This window comes from Manacus candei, unplaced genomic scaffold, assembly GCF_025592945.1.
Source record: "Manacus candei isolate 608988 ecotype Guabito, Panama unplaced genomic scaffold, ASM2559294v1 h1tg000005l, whole genome shotgun sequence".
NCBI classification, from domain to species: Eukaryota; Metazoa; Chordata; class Aves; order Passeriformes; family Pipridae; genus Manacus; species Manacus candei.
In genome coordinates this window covers 2073754-2091565 of record NW_026138053.1, presented here as the reverse complement: position 1 = coordinate 2091565, position 17812 = coordinate 2073754, and the positions used below count along the sequence as shown (strand labels likewise).

Genomic DNA, 17812 nt, shown 5'->3' with positions numbered 1-17812 from the left:
CAGGGAATGCTATCACAGAACTCTTGTATTTCAATGTCCCACTTCGCAACCTGAAGTTACCCACAAAGCACCCTTGAACATCCCACACAGAAATCCATTTAACTGCATTTACTGACAGAGTCACCCTCTATCACAATCAGCTTCCTCTTATCCTTAGGGATCACCTCTGCTTGCAGGAGCCTCCTCAGTACAGAAGGATCAAGTGACTTCAGCTGGAAGGTGGATATTGTCCGAAGGCTGGGTCCATTCTCAGCAGCAGTGCAGAGGCTGCCAGAGTTCAGATGGGAGTGACCTGCTGTGCCTCTGTAGGTCTCATCTCTGAGCCTCTCTAACTAAGCTGGTCCAGTTCAGTTGCATTCAGTTCAAAAGAACAAACCTGTTCTTTTACTGCTGAGAGCTCCTTGAGCCACACACACAAACACACGTAGAAGACCTGCTGTCTGACTACATCATCATGTATTTTCAGTTCCCTGCAATAACTTGAGAACCCTTCACTGAGACACCAAATTTTTACCTGTACCCTATGTTTAACAATCAGTTAGGTATTGGGAGCTAATATTAACTAAGCTTCTCCTTTAACTGTTTAAGATTGCTCTCTTCCCACCCTATTCTACTTCTATTAAGCAAATTAGAAATAGGTGAGATCTATCCAAGTCTGGTTTGTTGAATTTCTGGAGCTGTTTTTAAATGCTGACTTGAGCCATTCTCTCTCTCCACCGAAGACAGTCAACCTTTTTGCTTGTTCCCTGTTCTCTATACAAATTAGAAAATGCTGTCACTTGCACTCCTGCATCTCTGAACAGGTTAGGCACCTCAGATGCTCAGGCAGAACACTGGCTAATGTTTTAGGTGTGTCAAACATCTGACACACAGAAGTAGAAAAAAAAAACCAAAACCACCACCACTACCACCACCACCACCAAAAAAAAAAGAAAAAACAAAACCAAAAAACACACAAGTGCAGAAGGATAAAAATTAAATTGTTCTATTACAGCAAAATGTTAGATAAGAGATCCATAAGGTCCTCTTTGAGTCTTCTTCCATTCATTTCAGCATACACTGCAATAGTAGACACTGAACAAGACCAAACATGCGGATTTCCTATAAATCCTTGGCAGTGTGAGGAATTTATCCCTGGTCAACACAATGCCAGAATCATTATATACACAACTAACTACCCATACACCCACACACAGCCAAACCAGCACTAATTTGACAAAGGACAGAGGAGAAACTGTGAAGACAATGGACAGCTGTAATAGGGAAAAAAAGGCAAACAAGTTGTTAGGCAGCATCAAGAACGGGATGGAACATATTATGGAAATTATTATAATGCCATTAGCTCAATCAGAAACACATCAGCAGCTATGATGCCATGTCTGGTTCTGGGCATGTCATTCAAAGACAAATCCCAGGCTCCTGGCCGAGACAGCTCGCTACTATTCTTGAAATTCATTTTGCTATGTAATATATACTCAAGCCTGAAACTAGAAAAAAGACTCCAAGCACAAAGGAATAAGTTTTCAGAAGAGAGAAAATAACTTGTCTTTCTAGCCAAAATAAGAGAGGTAGCTTCAAATGTTTACAGTGTGACAGCACACTCAGAAAGGAGCATCTCCAGTTCATCTAAAATGAATATTCAAACGCTGGCAGCCATCATTCCAACGAAAGAAGTCTTTGGCTGTAGCAGGGACAGTCTCCTGGATTCATTGAGTAAAATCAAGTAAGAATTCCCATGGGAAGAAAGCTACTCAGAACAAAGGACAATGCTGGCACAAGAAATGATGCACACAAATAGGTGTAAGTGTGCTCGCTATGGAAATTAAAGTTTCTAATTTTCAGAAGACCACGCTTCTAAAACAGTAGCAATGAAGTGCCTACATTCTCTGAGGTCCTCAAGAGATACAATTGGACAGTGTATATACATTATTTCATACGTATGGATATACACACACAATTTCTATGACTACACAGACACAAAGAAATTCTGTTTTCCTGGGATAAATGGAAAGCTCACACATTTTCATTTGTACATATACAAACTCCAAAGACACCACATGAGCACATTTGGTTCCAATGGACTGATGCAGCACAGATTGCAGTATTATTTCTAACACCTTCTTTTACAACTGACTTCTTTCTTTGGAAAACAAAAAGGCTTGAAAGCCACAGGTGTCTGGAATGCATTTTCTAGATATGCAATTTATGGAGGCATTCAAAAACAGCCTAAGATATATATATAGCAGGCCAACTGTGAAAGCTTAGCACAAGAGGAATTTTCCTAATCTTCTTAAGGACAGGATTTTTTTAGTGGCAACATGGTTGCTGCTATATGTCTGTGTTTCCCTGTCCTAAGTCTGTTTGTTTTGTGTTTTCTGTTTAGTTTGGTTCTCTGGGGGGGCTTAATAGTTTTTTGCTTTTTTGTCTTCATGGTAGGATCGCTTTATTATCTGCTTTTACGGCTGCCATTGCCATTTTCTGTGGGAGCACTTTTTTGTTTGTTTTATGGCCCATCTTCAGTGAATCCTCTCTAGTTACACTCAACCTTTTTGGCTTTTTACTCCACTCTATTGGTCTACTGCACTACAAGTTACTTTTGAGGGATAAGCTGCAAGACTATCAGCCCCAATTTTCAGCAAATGATGACTACGGAAGGATCTGTCTGCTGTGGATACACAGAAGTCTCAGCTGAAATACTTCTTAAGCCACAAACGTGTCGTTTTGGACGGATGGAGCTAAATCACCACATCTTTTCACAAGAGGATGCACTCCAGGAGCAAGAATCAGACTGCTGAAGATGACACTGGGGATCAGAATTTTTTCCAGGAGAAGGGAGAGGTACCAAGAATCCAAAGGTTTTCTCATTTGACTGCCATTCCACCAGCAACTATCAGGAGCTGTTATTTCAGGTTTTTGCATCTCTAAACTATAAGGCTTTCCCCATAGAAAAAGGAATTAGCACCTTTAAAGTAATTATTTTCATTGGTTAACATAATTTTGACCAGATTATTATATTTCACATTACACATACTTATGATACGGACTTTGGAAATACATTTATTGATCTCCACCATTAATACTGCAATAGGAGAGTGACAGGTCTCTCCTGATCACCTTCTGGAGATGAAGATGCAAGTTAAAGGAACTGAAAAAGGATTATTTCAGATCTTCTAACACTGATCGCTGGCAGTGTTGTTAATGCATCAGCATCTTGTATTACCTGTAAAAACTAAAATTCTATGTACTTTGGAGAAAGTTCTACTTTGTCCACCACCAGGGGACAAAGGGAGCCTATCTCCTTACTCTTTTAGCATTAGCTTGTTATTATGTCTTGTGCATCAGAAGGAAACCTCCCACGTCTAAAAATTAATTTCTTGTAAAATTATGACACTAGTTGGCAGGTTTTTCCCACTTTTGTCATCTGCAATATTTTTCTCTGTTGAAAGCTTAAATTGTTTTTAGCAAGTGTTCTTATTTAATATCTTGCTGTTAGTGGAGTTTTAATCTCTTTCCTGCAACCAGGAGTTACAGTGGTAATCCCAGTGGTACACTGGCTGCCCTTACACATTGCTGTTAAGTTTTTCCTATTGTTTTGTGACTGTCCTTAAGGAACAGCACAAATGGTCTCATTTCTCAGTTAATTCTCAAACTCCCCGCAAACCAGGCTGTGGTCTAACTATGGGAGGTGATCAAGTAAGGAGGGGACACGAAGCTGCCACATCCCACCCCAGGGGCAGTAGGTGGCACGTGCACAGCTGCAAGTCCATTTTAAAGCCTTCCTTACATTACCTTCATTATCTTTCTCAACACTCTCCTGCCCAGGTGAATTCATCTGATGTTGAAAGCTGACTTATGTTTCTATTTGTTCTGAGGCTGGAACTCCATCGAATCGGCAGCTCCGTGTTTAATGGTCCAGATCAAAATAGTGCAGGTGAAATTTTACCTGGATCAAAAATAGGAGACCTTATTCACATTAGTCACATTAGTACTTTTCTTCTAAAGTTAGTACTAATGTTTGTACTTTTCTAGTTGAGCTAATGCTGTACATTGTCCCCTAATGATAGTTCTACTTTGTATGTAGTCAATCCTGTGGCATTGGGTATATTGTAGGATAAATGTTCTATTTCTTCTTTGATACTCGTATTTTCAGTTTAAAATTTTCATGAGCTGATCTCCATGTTATGATTTTATATTTCTGCAAGACGACTCATATAGCTATTACACGAGTTCTTTAAGGAATTATGATTCACATTCTGATATCTCTTACACTATTTAACATGTGTCAAAATAAATAGTAGAGAAATCCCTTTTAATGCAAAAGAATATCTGCATGGATATTGCACAAATCTTTATCAACTGAAACACTATTTGAAGATTTCCATTCCAAAGCAATTACCACTCCTGCAGAAGAAAGCAGCTGATGAAACAGGGGGCAGAAAAGATCAGTTCTTAATCCATTATCACATCCCAGTAATGCTAATCTAGGTGTAAGATTAATTTGGACTTCAAACATATTAAAGCAGCAAAATAAGATTTGCTTCCAGAGATGTTCAAAAGACACTATATCCATATGATCAGAGTCAACATTTACTGCAACCTTTCGTCCATAATATGAATTTGAAACCAATTCAGACATTTACTGAAAGATAATAGAAATAGATGGTATATGGAAGCACAGAATGCAAATATGGATTTTAATACGGGAAACAAAACCATTAACTAGATTGTCTTCTCTGACAGGGTAATTAAAACACAAGGAACATATTTCCAAGGCAACCCCTTCAGTATTTCTCTCATGTAAAATTACTAAATTATTTGGATGTAGCATTTTGTTGGTTTCCACCTCTGAGTTTTCTACTCTTTTTAATTCTATGTTTTTCCCTAAGAACTTGACAGTTACTTGAAAAATCAATTCTAAAAACATTTGGTTTAGTCTACCTGACCTCAGCAGTTGGTGTATTATTTCTAAAGTAATTTTTTTCAAACACAACAATTTGATAACCTACCAGCTTATTTCATAGTAGCAATGGTGAATAACCTCTAAGTATCATACTACTGTTAAATCTAAAGTTAAGTTTCTACTTTTTCGTTTTAGCTTCCCTGACTTTGATTTCTGCTCAGTTTATAAAGGCAAACACTGCTCAGCAGACTGACAGATATCTCCTTTTACATGGAATTTCAAACTGCTCAGTTTACCTGCCATTGGCTCATTTCAGTGACACAATTAACATTGCGGATACAGTTCAGATGTGAAGGCACTGAAAGACTCTGGTCTGCCCTGTCCTTCTGGGCTCTTACAGCTTCTACAGCCTGCCCCCGTGGCATTTGGAATTCATCTTCCTGCCTCCTTCATTTTCTGTAACTTAACAGAGCCCTCATCCAGTCACTACCAAAATGGAGGTTGGAACAAATACTTGTTTTTCACTAACAGGTCCTGTGCTGGGGATCCCTGAGCTGGAGGCAGCACTCCACGTGGAGTATCACCAAGCAGAGCAAAGCAGCAGAACCCCTTCCCTCGACCTGCTGCCCACGCTGCTTTGGATGCAACCCAGGACAAAGTTGGCTTTTTGGGCTGCAAGCACACATTGCTGGGTCATGTCCAGCCTCTCACCCACCCCAAGCCCTTCTCATCAGGGCTGCTCTCGATCTGTCCATCCCCCAGTCTGTACCTGTGCTCAGGATTGCCCCAACACACGTGCAGGACCTTGCACTTGGCCTTGCTGAACTTCACGAGGTTCACACAGGCCCACCTCTGACACCTGCCCAGGTCCCTCCAGATGCCATCTCTTCCCCCAGCGTGTCACTGCACCACTCAGCTTTGGCATCATCACCAAACTTGCTGAGGGGGCCTCAGTCTCATTCAGTTATTTAACAGCATCAGTCCCAATACCATCCCCTGAGGAACACCCCTCATCACTGGTCTCCACTCGGACGCCACCAAGGCACTGACCACAGCTCTGAGTGCAACATCTACTTCAACATTCATTTTCCTCATATTGCCTCATTTGTAATTAAAAAGTACTTCCTCTGAATTTGATTTAAAATTTTAACCTTTAAAAACTAATGCCATGCTCAAATGCTACGAATGTTTATCTCTACCTTATTGCTCTCTTAGATGCATTTTATGATATTTGACTCCCTTGGCTACATTGTCTAAGTATAAACCTTTAAGATGCCCCCTGTTCGGATGAAACTTTACTCCACTCAAGTAATTAAACAGTTTTTTACTACAACTTAAAATATATTTACAAATATTTTTATATTTTGTCTGCATCAGTTTTCATTTTTTGTTTCACTGTGGTTTTCTGGCTGATATGAAGCAGTTTAGAACTTCACAAATACCCAATGGAAGATTCAGAGGGGAAAAAAAAGAGGACTGACTATTGAACAATAAAGTGAATGTTATTTCAAACAGATGAAAAAAGATATCTTGTCCAAATATATGTTTGCATGGTTGAAAGACTGTGAGAGAGAGCAGAAACAAGATTTTAAGAGAGGCATGTTAAGTAACAGCCTATAGTACTGCTCAAGCTGTTTCAAAATACAGTGCTTAAAACCAATTTCTAGCCATAATATCAACTATCAAATATCAACTATCAATCACGATCTGTTACACTAATGAAAGAATTTTATTCTATTTTTGCTTTTTTAGAATGTACACACATCCAAGATGAAAAGTGGCAGGGGTTTTTCTCCCCTGCCTTTGTGTAGCATCATACAGTCCCTAAACCTGCTTGTTATGCAATTAATGGGAATTTCTTTTTTTTGAGAGAGTTGTATCATAACTGACTCAGCATCCCAAACTGTTTGACTGCTTGCAGCTTTCACATAATTTGGGTCACTTATCCTTCCCCATCACAATATGCCTGTAAATTTATGCCAGTCATTGGTTCCTGAAAACAAACAGCATTTGTTCATTTACTCCTTTTTATAAAATAAACAAAAAACAAATCAGCCAGTCCCATAAAAACACTCAGCAAAGACTCAAAAGCCCAGCCCACGTACAAAGATAGCCTATTTTTATAGCTAAGCATCTTCCTGGTTTGGGTTTGTTGGTTGTTTTTTTTTTTCCAGGAGAACAGGGGGGCTCTTGAAATACCAAAAGGAATTATTTTAATGCTTTCTGAAATCTGCCTTCTAGGAGTTTAGAAGCATTAATTCTTCACAAAGAATACTTGTGGAGAAATTGAGTTTGGTAGCTGAGGAAAGAAAAAAAAGGCAACCATTCCATTTAAAACATCAGTTCTAAAGTGGTCAGGTTTCATTTGCATGATGCACCCTGCTGCCATTAATTTAGCAGCCCTCTAATCAAGCTCACTTCCCGAAAGAAAAGTAGAGAATATTGAAAAGATGGTTGTTAAACTCCAAGGTTTTCAGAAAACAGAAGAAATTTAAGTATGAAGCCTCCTTTTGAGTCACATTATACAACATGCCCAGTTCTGTTTGACTTCACCTGTGGAACAATGAGGATCTGCACACTGCAGCATAAGGATAAATGAGGAATAATGAGGGGAGGCAAAGCCTCTTGTGACAAGGCTTTAATTTGCCTACAATATAGGATTTCTGTACATTCGAAAATAAACTAAAAATAAGTAGTTGTTTCTTGCAATACTTACTTTCACCTGGTCATAGTGATGAGTGCACAAAGAGACCCAGGACAGCAATACTAGACAGCCTTGTTTCAAATATCAAGGTCTATGTCAAGGGTATTTAAAGCCATCCTACTTCAGGATAAACTAGGTCACCTGAGGATTAAGGAATAAATGAATGAAGGCCATAAACCAATCTCTCAAACAATACGATAACACGGCTGTTTCTGGTTGAAAGGTGAAGTTAGTAAAACTCTTTGTTAGCATTATATTGTCTGCCAAAAAACACAAGCAAGGAACAGAAATCACTTTATTCAGTAATTCACTTAGTAAAGACCAAGAGAACTATTGCCTTTTAGAAAGAACTCACATGCCACACAGTGACCAGAGTGACCTTCTCTGAAGTCACTGCAACTTTACCTCAAATGCTGCTTTGCTTGATATTTTTTTTAAAGAGAGAAAAAAATATGTTTATCTTGTGGTACATAAATGCTATACAAAGAGATGAAGAAGGTAGAAGCAAGATCTACCCCAAACCCCTCTCATTCCACTGCCTTCAAATCTATGCAAGTTACGCAAGGGCTCACTTTCAAGAAGTCATTCTTTTCAAAAAGTATGAGTTGACTACACAGAAAACTGGCAATTCCCAGCAACAGCACATAAGGACCTCTCACCTCCCCATTTAGACACGTAACTGGATTTTTTACCTGGCTGCAATCACCTCCCCATCGCTGTCAAAAAGAAGGAATTCTGTTAGAGCACCATTTTTAGGTAACTGGTTTGCCCAAGATTGCTGCAATCCATACGACCAGGCAAGGTACAGGCTATTTCTCTTGATTCATGGTAAATCAATATTATGTTTCCAGCACCACACAACTAAATTACATCTATTGCATCTGCTGCTGAAAGCTGTATGTAAGGGCATGGTTTTTCTTTAGTATTTCATTTTTATCAGTCCCAATGGTACTACATTGGATTCTATGTTATATTATGCCTTAACAAAAATGATTTTACTACATCACTCCATCATCTGTCTAAACTTAATCAAGCACAACATTGCTTTCTGAAAGTCTACAGTAGTCTCATGTCCCTGCAGGGCTTTCTTCATGGTAGCCACTTTGGAAGAAAAATATCAGCTCAGCACTGTCAAACTCTCAAAACTTACAAGCAGGCAGTCATCAGCACACGGCAAAATTGTCCCTGATTATACTGTTGTTAAAGAAAACCTTTAATATCTCCCCATTTCAATACAAGAAGTTTTGGGTGCTATTTCATAAATACATGTTCTGAGATGAAGGGCAACAGAGCTACCAGGTTTAAATTTGGTCCACAGTTTTAAGGTAGGGCCTACCAAAACAGCCAACAAGTTCAGAATGGAAAGGTGCCTGACACTGTATTTGAAAAAGGAGAAGATAAAAGCTAGAAAAACAAATAGCAAATGACTGGAGACCATTAGAGAAAATAAACTGTCTGCCCACAGCCTTTGCAATCTGAAATCAATCTCAATTGTAAAATCACTCATGTCCCTGTTTAAGTCACCTCCAATCTTTTTCTTGCCCGTAGCTCACCACAATCCATTCCCCCAGCCTTTCAATTTATCCCCATTGTTTAAGGGTTTTAAGATCCTAATCGCCTCCCAGCAAGCACCCCACAATTAGCCCCCCCCCAGGGGATCTCTGTACTAGTCAGTACAAATTCTTCCACCTTGGCCAAATCATTCACTACAACGATGAAAAATAAAGCCGAACGACGGATATTTTTACAGAGTGGGAGATCACTACCTACACCTACGGGGGAAAAAAAAGCAACATAACATTGGAAACACTTCATAATAGTCTTAGGGCCACAGATTTGCTGGGAAGAGATGACCATGGGTCTGGCTTGCTCCGTTTCAGACCTGCAGCCCTGAGTCATTACCAGCATGAAGGAGCCATAGCTCACGGAACCGATGGAGCAGAAAGGACCTTATTCATGGACCACACCAACCCACCCCGCTGACATCTGATATCATTTCTTCCTTTTGGCTGGCAGCACAAGTGACATTTATTAGCCTGATGTAAAACAAGTGATAAATGTCAAATCCAATTAATATTTTCATCTTCTGATGAAAGTAATTTAAAAGCAATTATATCAGGTTACAGTTGTTTAAGCTATGCCATACAATAGGCAGTAATTATATTCATCCTCATTCCAAACATGACTTTATCACAGTAATATCCAAGAGCAGCTTGAAAAGAGAAACCTTTGGCTACAAAAGCATCTGCTGTGCTTAAACAATTTGATTTAAATGGAGCATTGCTGTTAGCAAAATGAGTCATTTACAGATGTGTCCAGGTAAAAACAAAGCTGAACCACTTTCCATCCAGAGAATTACTTGTTTGTGCTCATAGACAAAGTGCAGATAACGTCAAAGCCCAGATTATAAAGAGATATATATATCTCATTATCAAAGAGAAACAACACAAAATCATAAATGCAGTTATTTATTTGAGGAAGAAAAAATTAATTCAGAGGGCCGTGTCAGGAAGCCTTCTGCACAGGAAGTGGAAGGATTAAACTCTTAATTCACTATATTATGACACACCTGTAGTAGAGCACTTCACCCAAAGACCCACAGCAGACAATAACATGTCAAGATGCATGGAAAGATGGACCATATTGCCTTCAGACATATCAATAAAATTGATATTGAAAGAATAGTTAAGGACAGTGAAGTCGAATGTTAGGATGAAGTCCATCAAAATCTGAAACAACTTAATACTTTTTACTGGATTTACATCAAGAATGCCTGATTCATGAAGCAAAAAAGAGGAACTTCAAGGTTTAATTATATAGAGGCATTTATGTAAAATGGCATATATTTATGTATTTATGATATAGTATACAATAATTGAATTCAAGTTGAAATTACCTTTCTAAGAATAAACAGACTAGCAGATTCAAATTTATAACCTACCAGTCTTCCTTTTAGGCTCTGAATCATGAAACTACAGAGTGTGATTCATAGCAAATCTTTAAATAGTGATGATGATTTCCAAGCTCATAAGCCAAGTTTAAGGAACTCTGCACTGCATTATTTACAGTATAAATACAATGATTTCACAAGATATGACTAAACTGAAAATTCATATTTCTAAAGCATACCTGGCCTAACAAATCATTTCCATACCACTTGAATTTCCCGTTGTTTTAGGTGGTTTTTATTTTGTTTTGCAATTTCTTTCAAATGTCACTGATAGCCAGGCCAAAAGTCATATCACTAAGAAAAACCTTTAACATCTAGAAACATGAAATCTAGATAGTAAGGTTTTATTAAGTCCACCAAAGCCAACCCTATTTCTTTGATTCCTGAAAGAGAATGTAAACTTTAAACAGTTTCTTCCTGTAAGAAAAAAGATCACTAAAGTATATTCACAGAGCTGAAAATTCAGAGTATACCCACACAGCTGAAAACAAGCTACATAGGTAATGCCTGAACCACCTTGGATGCTAGAAGAAAAATACTTGCATTTGCACACTGCTCTGGTGGGCAAAAAGACTCTGCTGCTCATGTAGGTGCTAAATAAAGTATTCCAGATTCTTGCCTCTCACTGTTGTGCTAAGAACACATATCAAAAAAGGTCTAGGGTATGCAGCTCTTAAAAATGAACCCCATTTGAAGATTCAATATCTACTTCAGACAATAACATGAAAACAACACAGACATTTTGCACACAAACACTTTGGTGTCTACAAATTATTCTGTGCCTTCTTATAGTAGCTCGTAGAAATTCAAGAATCACCAACCCTGAAGAGCCTACTCTGTCTTGACCCCAGAAATGGTAAAATCCTGTACCTTCTACAGGTCAGATAAATACTAATGGCTTCAAGTAAAGCAATTTAATACAAAGTAAAAGAGGAACAACTGCTAAATCATATGGGAAATATTGCTATATATTTATAATTGACTGTCTCCTGACATTTTAGAGAGCCTTTTCTAGGTGTTACTAAAATACTGCAACATACTTTTGTCATTTACGTGATAGTAGCCACAATGTACAAATATTCAGAACACAAACATACTTGATATTTATCCCTGGAAAATACAAGAGGACTTCCTGCTCCCAATCAATACCGACACTTTTCAAAAATTAGATTTTCACTTGGCATGTTTTAACTAGGTTTCCTTTCATAAAAAACACTGTCTTTCAGTGTATGTGAGAAACCAAAGAGGGCAACCATAACCAGGCAGAACTGACAGGAAAATAAAAAAGTGCTCTAACCAATTTCAACTTCCAGGCTGATGACATAAGCCTAGAAGCAAAATACACGCTGCCTCACTGCAGGACATTTCTTCTCATTAAAGAGGTAAGTGGGTCTGTGTAAGCAGTGAAGACTATTAAAGATAAGCAGATTAAACACCAGTCTTGCAGCATGGCAGCATTATGTTATGTTGCTAGGCTGGAGAACTGGTTTTCCTCTAAGGTTTGGGATTTCCAGCATTAAGCAAGTACAAAATGCAGCGATATTAACACCAGTGAGGCACGCCAAGTGGCTGATGGCAGGGAGGAGAAACAAAAGCCACTCTCCACACAGCAACCCCTGTCACCACCAGCAGCAAAAACCGTGCCTGGCAACGAGCAAGTCTACCAAGCAGACACTTTTAAGCCAATGAAATGTATGAAAAAGATATAGCTGTTTATCTTTGGGAAGAATCCCTTTATCCAAAATCTCCTCAGACTCAGATGCACACACAGAGATCCACTTTTTCATGCAGTCACCTGCTAACAAAACCTTTCTTCCTGTAGCAGAATTAATTACTGGCATTTTTATCTTTTCTCACAGGTTGAAAATAAAAAGTTTTGTGAATGCTTGTATAGCTGAACTAAGTCCTTAATGACAAACTGAAAGCACTTATTTAAGCATAACTATAGCAAATTATCAGAGCAATTTAACAATACCCTGAAGACAGCAGCTAAATGCCATCTTTTCTGCCTGAGCAAACCATTTAACCTTTTATCCTTGTCCATATTTCAAGGACATTTTATTCTGACAAGGTTACATATTTTTCCCTTGCTATATTTTCTAGTGTCTTCAAAGTGTATGCCAGAAGCATACACTCCCCAAATTCTGTCCCCTTTCCTACTCCATTGCAAAGTGGACCACAAGGGCAAGTCCTGAAAAACCAAACCAGGGTGAAAGCATGAGCCAGGCAGACATTCACTAAAAATCAACACAGGGAACCTTTCTAAGCATGAATCCTCAGTCATACAATGAAATGCAGCACACACACAGACATCATAACAATCCATTTTCACATGTTACAATATACAGCACCCAAGCACAAGATTACAACAGACTCATATAATAAAACTTCACGGTTTGTTTCCACTGAGTTTAGTCAAAACAAGTTGCTTATGACTGATCTAGTTAACGAATTCCAGACAATTCATCCATAGTCAGTGTTCCCCAGTCCTTCTTCTCCTCACTCATGGCCCTCCAGACACTCCTGATCAAAAGACAGTGCACAGTGCCCAGCCAGGCTGGACACCCACAGCCCAGCCTCTGTACAACTGAGTTCAGTTCCCTTCACCACACTGCTAACACCAGTACAGATCCTGCTCCTTCTGTCACCTGCTAATTTGCACAGAAGCTAAAGAACTTAGACTGTCTTTTGGACATCTTCTCCAGTCCAAATTTTAATTGATTTCAGCTGTCAAGAATTTACCAAGAGAACAGTAACCAAGCCTGCACACAAGTCTTGTTTCTTTTGGAAGTTAACCTGAAAATATTACTTTTTTTTAACTAGTATTTTTAGAAGAAAAACAGTGTGCAATTTCTTGTATTCTAAGTATATAATTTCAGTATCTAGATAAATCATTTTTATTTTTCTTCTTGTGTTACCACCCCTTCTTCAGATGTCAGTATAACTGGTGACTTCCTACATCATCACTGTTGGAAGCCCTTCAGCAGACATCTGACCTGTGGGTTCAGTTATGTTCCTGGTAAATCTGTGAGCAGTATAAAATAACTCTTGTTAATATATTTTCCATAGCAGGCTATCTTGTTCCAAAAACTCAAACCCAAGAGACTCACAATATCTGAAGATCTTCACACATGTATGTATGCATGTATCATGCTAAACTTAATCTTCAGTTAAAAATTTATATACTAATATTTCAGTTAATATGTTTCAAAAGTTTTTTAAAAGCAAAACAGAAAAATCAAATTTTGAGTCAGAGTCTCTGTGCACCGTAAACAACTTGTTCTCCTTTATAAAACATAATTTTTACCTTTAACTTTTTATAAAAATACTGTGAAAAGCAACATTCTTACTAATAGCATCTTTATCAGATCTTGTGACCAGCTTTGTAGCCAGCAAAAAATATCTTGGGTAATTCTAAAAGATACTCTTTAGAAAACAAAAGTGATGAGTATGTTGAGTTTCAGGGTCTCTAAATTATGACCAAAGATGCACCAGAGAAGCTTTAAATTGTACAGTACAGTAAGCCTTCTCTTGTTAAACACATTGAAGCTTAGTTTCCACTGATTCTCTATTTCCCTATAAAACAAAACAAAAAAGTGCTCAATCTGTAGAGTAAAATAAATCAGCTTAAAAACAAGTCCATCGAATATTCTGAGATTATATTCTCCGTGCCCTATTTCCCCTTGCCCCCAGGAGGAAAATGTTAGTTTTATGTTTAGAATTAATAAATCATTCTACTGGGGGTGGAGAAGGGGTATGTTTTTTTATATATATTATATTTTAGCCAAACATGCTGTGCAGCAGAAAATATCAGCCAAGATAAACACATTCAAGTACTGTGATGCAGTTTGTCTTTTAGATCTGCACTGAAACCAGCACAAAAAGAGCCCCACCAAGTAAATTACCTAGTTGAACCTAGCCCAAATTCCAGCAGAAAATGAAAGGGGGATATCACTCTGTAGGAAGAGGTGGATGCAGGGAACTGTGGTGATGACAAAGTCCAATCACCTCTGAACACTGCTTAAGGACTACAAATGTAGAATATAAGCTCCATGAAAGTATCTGCAATTCGAAATATCACACTCTCCATTAATTTTCTTACTTGCACTTACTCATCAGGATTTTGGGGATAGAATCACCAATTTCTTGCATGTGTAAGAAGAGTAAAAGCACACATGCAGCAGCTCCTGCAATGCAAATAAAACTCCCAAAAAATAACCATATTCCAGTACAGGATGATGTTCAAAATACAAGTTTATCCTCACAGGGACTCACTGGGTACTACTGCTTCTCACCTGCAATAATATAGCAACAACAAATGATACACATGTACAGGGAACAATAACAAACCTAGGTAACATCCTAACATTTGTGACTAACATCGCAATGTATTTTACATCACAACTAACTACAAAACAACAAATACAGATCTCTGCACAGTGCAGCAGAAGCAGCTCCACCACCTGCATTAGCACCTGTCCCTAGGCAGTAATTTATGTCAATAGTCCAAGTTCATTATCTAAAATGAAAGCCTAGAAATGAAAAGACTATTCCATTATTAGAAGCTCTTTCTCAGTCTTTTCTCATTGCTATTACACAGCTACATCCGGCTGTGAGCATATTATGTGTATGTATATTTATATGTATATATAGTTATATTTACATAGAACATTTTATTTGCCTCCCCTGGACCTTAATTTCCACACATTTCACTAAACAAAAACACCAAACAGGATGCAACAAAAGCAGACTGAACAAATGAAGAAGGTGATACAGATGGGCCACAAGCCAATATATTGACTTTGCATGTAGGAACAGTTCCTGTTCCTTTAGGTTATTTGCTCACACCACTCCATGGCCATTTACTGCAGGGATCACTGCAGAGAGAATTCTCAGCAAAGATGAAGTATCACAGTAGAGATATCAAGTGTATTTCAGGTAATGGAGGTAACAAGAAGCACAAGGGAAACATATGCATACATTTGCTAAAGAACAGGAAGAGCTGGTGATGGCAGATGGTTTCTTTAATAGAGAAAAAAAGAACAGGTTTTGACAAGAGAACAAGTCTAAATCAACTGTGGTAAAAAGCAGGGCGGGGACAGGAGACTTTGGGGAGGAGAGACAACATGACACTAACATAATCAGTTTGTTCATCTCAATCAATTCTCAATAGTCAATTTTTAAACATTACATGAAATAGCACTAACAGGTTGTGGAAAGTGTTTTGTATCAAAATACAAAGGAAACAAGATTTTCACAGTGCACGTGATTAAGTACCAGAACAGGTGCCAAGAAAAGCTGCAAAATCTCCATCCCTAGAAATACTCAAAACCAGCCTGGACAAGCCCTTCAGTAACCTGATCTAACTTTGGAATTAGAGTGCTTTGAGTGGAGGGGTTGGATTAGAGGACCTAATTTAGGCTGTGATGTTCATTTTTAAAGCCATCAACACCCAGTGTGAACTAAGAAACTTTTTCATCAGTGGCTTTCCAAACTAGTATCACCCAGCTCTCCACAGAAAGTAATTATAAAATATAGTGCCTTGGCAGAGTACCAACAGCTTTTTAATTTTTTCCTGATTGTCAAAGTTGAAGTTGACTATAAAATGGTCACTTTTCTGAGTCAAACTTCTTCTAAAAAATCTACTCCAAGATACAGAGGGAAGAAAAAAAAGTTCAGCATTAACTTCCTTTTGGACTTACTGGATATCTGCATTAATTCCTGGTGTCCTTTTAGCATATTTTCTTAGTTCTCAAAGCATTTTTGATGCAGATATTAATTACACTTATATATATATATATATATATGCATGTGTATTTATAGATACCTACCCAGCTGTGCAAAGACACAACACCACACAGAGACAGTAAATACTCAAGACCACCAGAATGATTGAGTTCCACCACACTACACTGAGTTAAACCAGAGAAATGCATTCTCATTCCCAGCAGTGTCTTCTGTTGACACTGGCAGACATTTGGGCTTCTCCAACCTCCCCTCCTTTTCCAATACTCCCCTGCAGCATCACCATAAAAACCACTCCCTGACACGTCAGACAGATACAACAGCCCAGAGAAATTCTAGGCTCAGGAAAGCTCTAAAAGGGCTTAAAATTTTTTTTATTAACTGTAGTCAGAAACAATCTTCTTGGTTATGAAACTCTGACTAATTAAATAAATTGAAAACAAATATCAATTTTCCAAAATATATCCCAAAACAATCTTATTTATTCCTGTATACTCAGTTATACAGAAAGTAAATACAGCTGATTTTATGATGAGGAAATGCACTATCATAACACACTGTCACCGTGGTACATGCAGCACACAGTGTCAAGCTATTCCTGTGATTTTAATAAGCTGGCACAAAGAAAAATCAAAATATACACAAATTATAAAAAGGTGAGACATAGATCATATTCACATAAGGCAACAATTACTCTGTAATTGCCTTAAAGCATCAGTAGGGTATGAATGGCACTATGTTAAAATGGTAGATTTATTTTCCTCAAAGGAAGTTAAACAAAAGGACAGGCATGGTTAATTTAATAGGCAACGTTCATGGTCTATAAACAATTACTTATGCTAGCAAGTATGTAATAGGCTGTATCCCATCCTATTACAATGCAAAGGGGGGGGGGGGGGGAAAGAATACAGTGCTTTCAAGCATTAATCTATTCCATGCCCAGCTCATACAAGATTTTGGAGCTCACTCCCTTCCAGCAGTTTTACTCCATAAGCATCAGTTCAGTCATCACACACCACTGACACTGGCAGAGATTACCATGTTTGTCATACCACTGCAACTGAATAAAACTTCCACAGCACCACTACAAAATGAAACTTCACTAGTTCAAGTTCAAAACAAATCAGAATATTTATTTGTACTTAATGATAGTTGTTCAAAGTAAAATATAAATATTCTTTGCGCTGTTGAATTGCATTCTGGCTTTGGGTTACTGTGCATTTGAAGCAATAATGAAGCATATGTCTAAAATAAAAGAGAATATTCACTGTACTTTGACATTTAATTTTTAAATAATGCTCAACTAAAATGGCTACTCTAAGCCAAGTCTGAAAAGTCACTTAACAGATTTTTATATGTATCTGTAAAAGCAGAGTTTCAAAAACAAGGTTAGCCTCATAGTTTAGATTTCCCTTCTTTCCATAGGAATATTCACAAAATTACTGGATAAAAACTAAGACATAAAACAATGTATTTTTGTACTTTATACAAAATCCTGCTTTTAGTTAATAAA

At 37.9% G+C, this 17812-nt stretch overlaps 1 protein-coding gene across 6 annotated transcripts in view; it reads right to left on the bottom strand.

Moving 5' to 3' along the window:
- The window catches only part of MAST2 (microtubule associated serine/threonine kinase 2), a 192468-nt gene that overhangs the window by 123112 nt on the left and 51544 nt on the right, over nucleotides 1–17812 (bottom strand). The window contains exon 1 of one of the 6 annotated variants that reach the window (XM_051795546.1): nucleotides 3790–6021. The exons of the other annotated variants lie outside the window; for them this stretch is intronic. Coding sequence (XP_051651506.1) covers nucleotides 3790–3795 — 6 coding nt within the window. The 5' untranslated portion in view covers nucleotides 3796–6021. Of the gene's footprint in view, nucleotides 1–3789; nucleotides 6022–17812 lie in introns of those variants that run through there. 6 annotated transcript variants of the gene reach the window in all.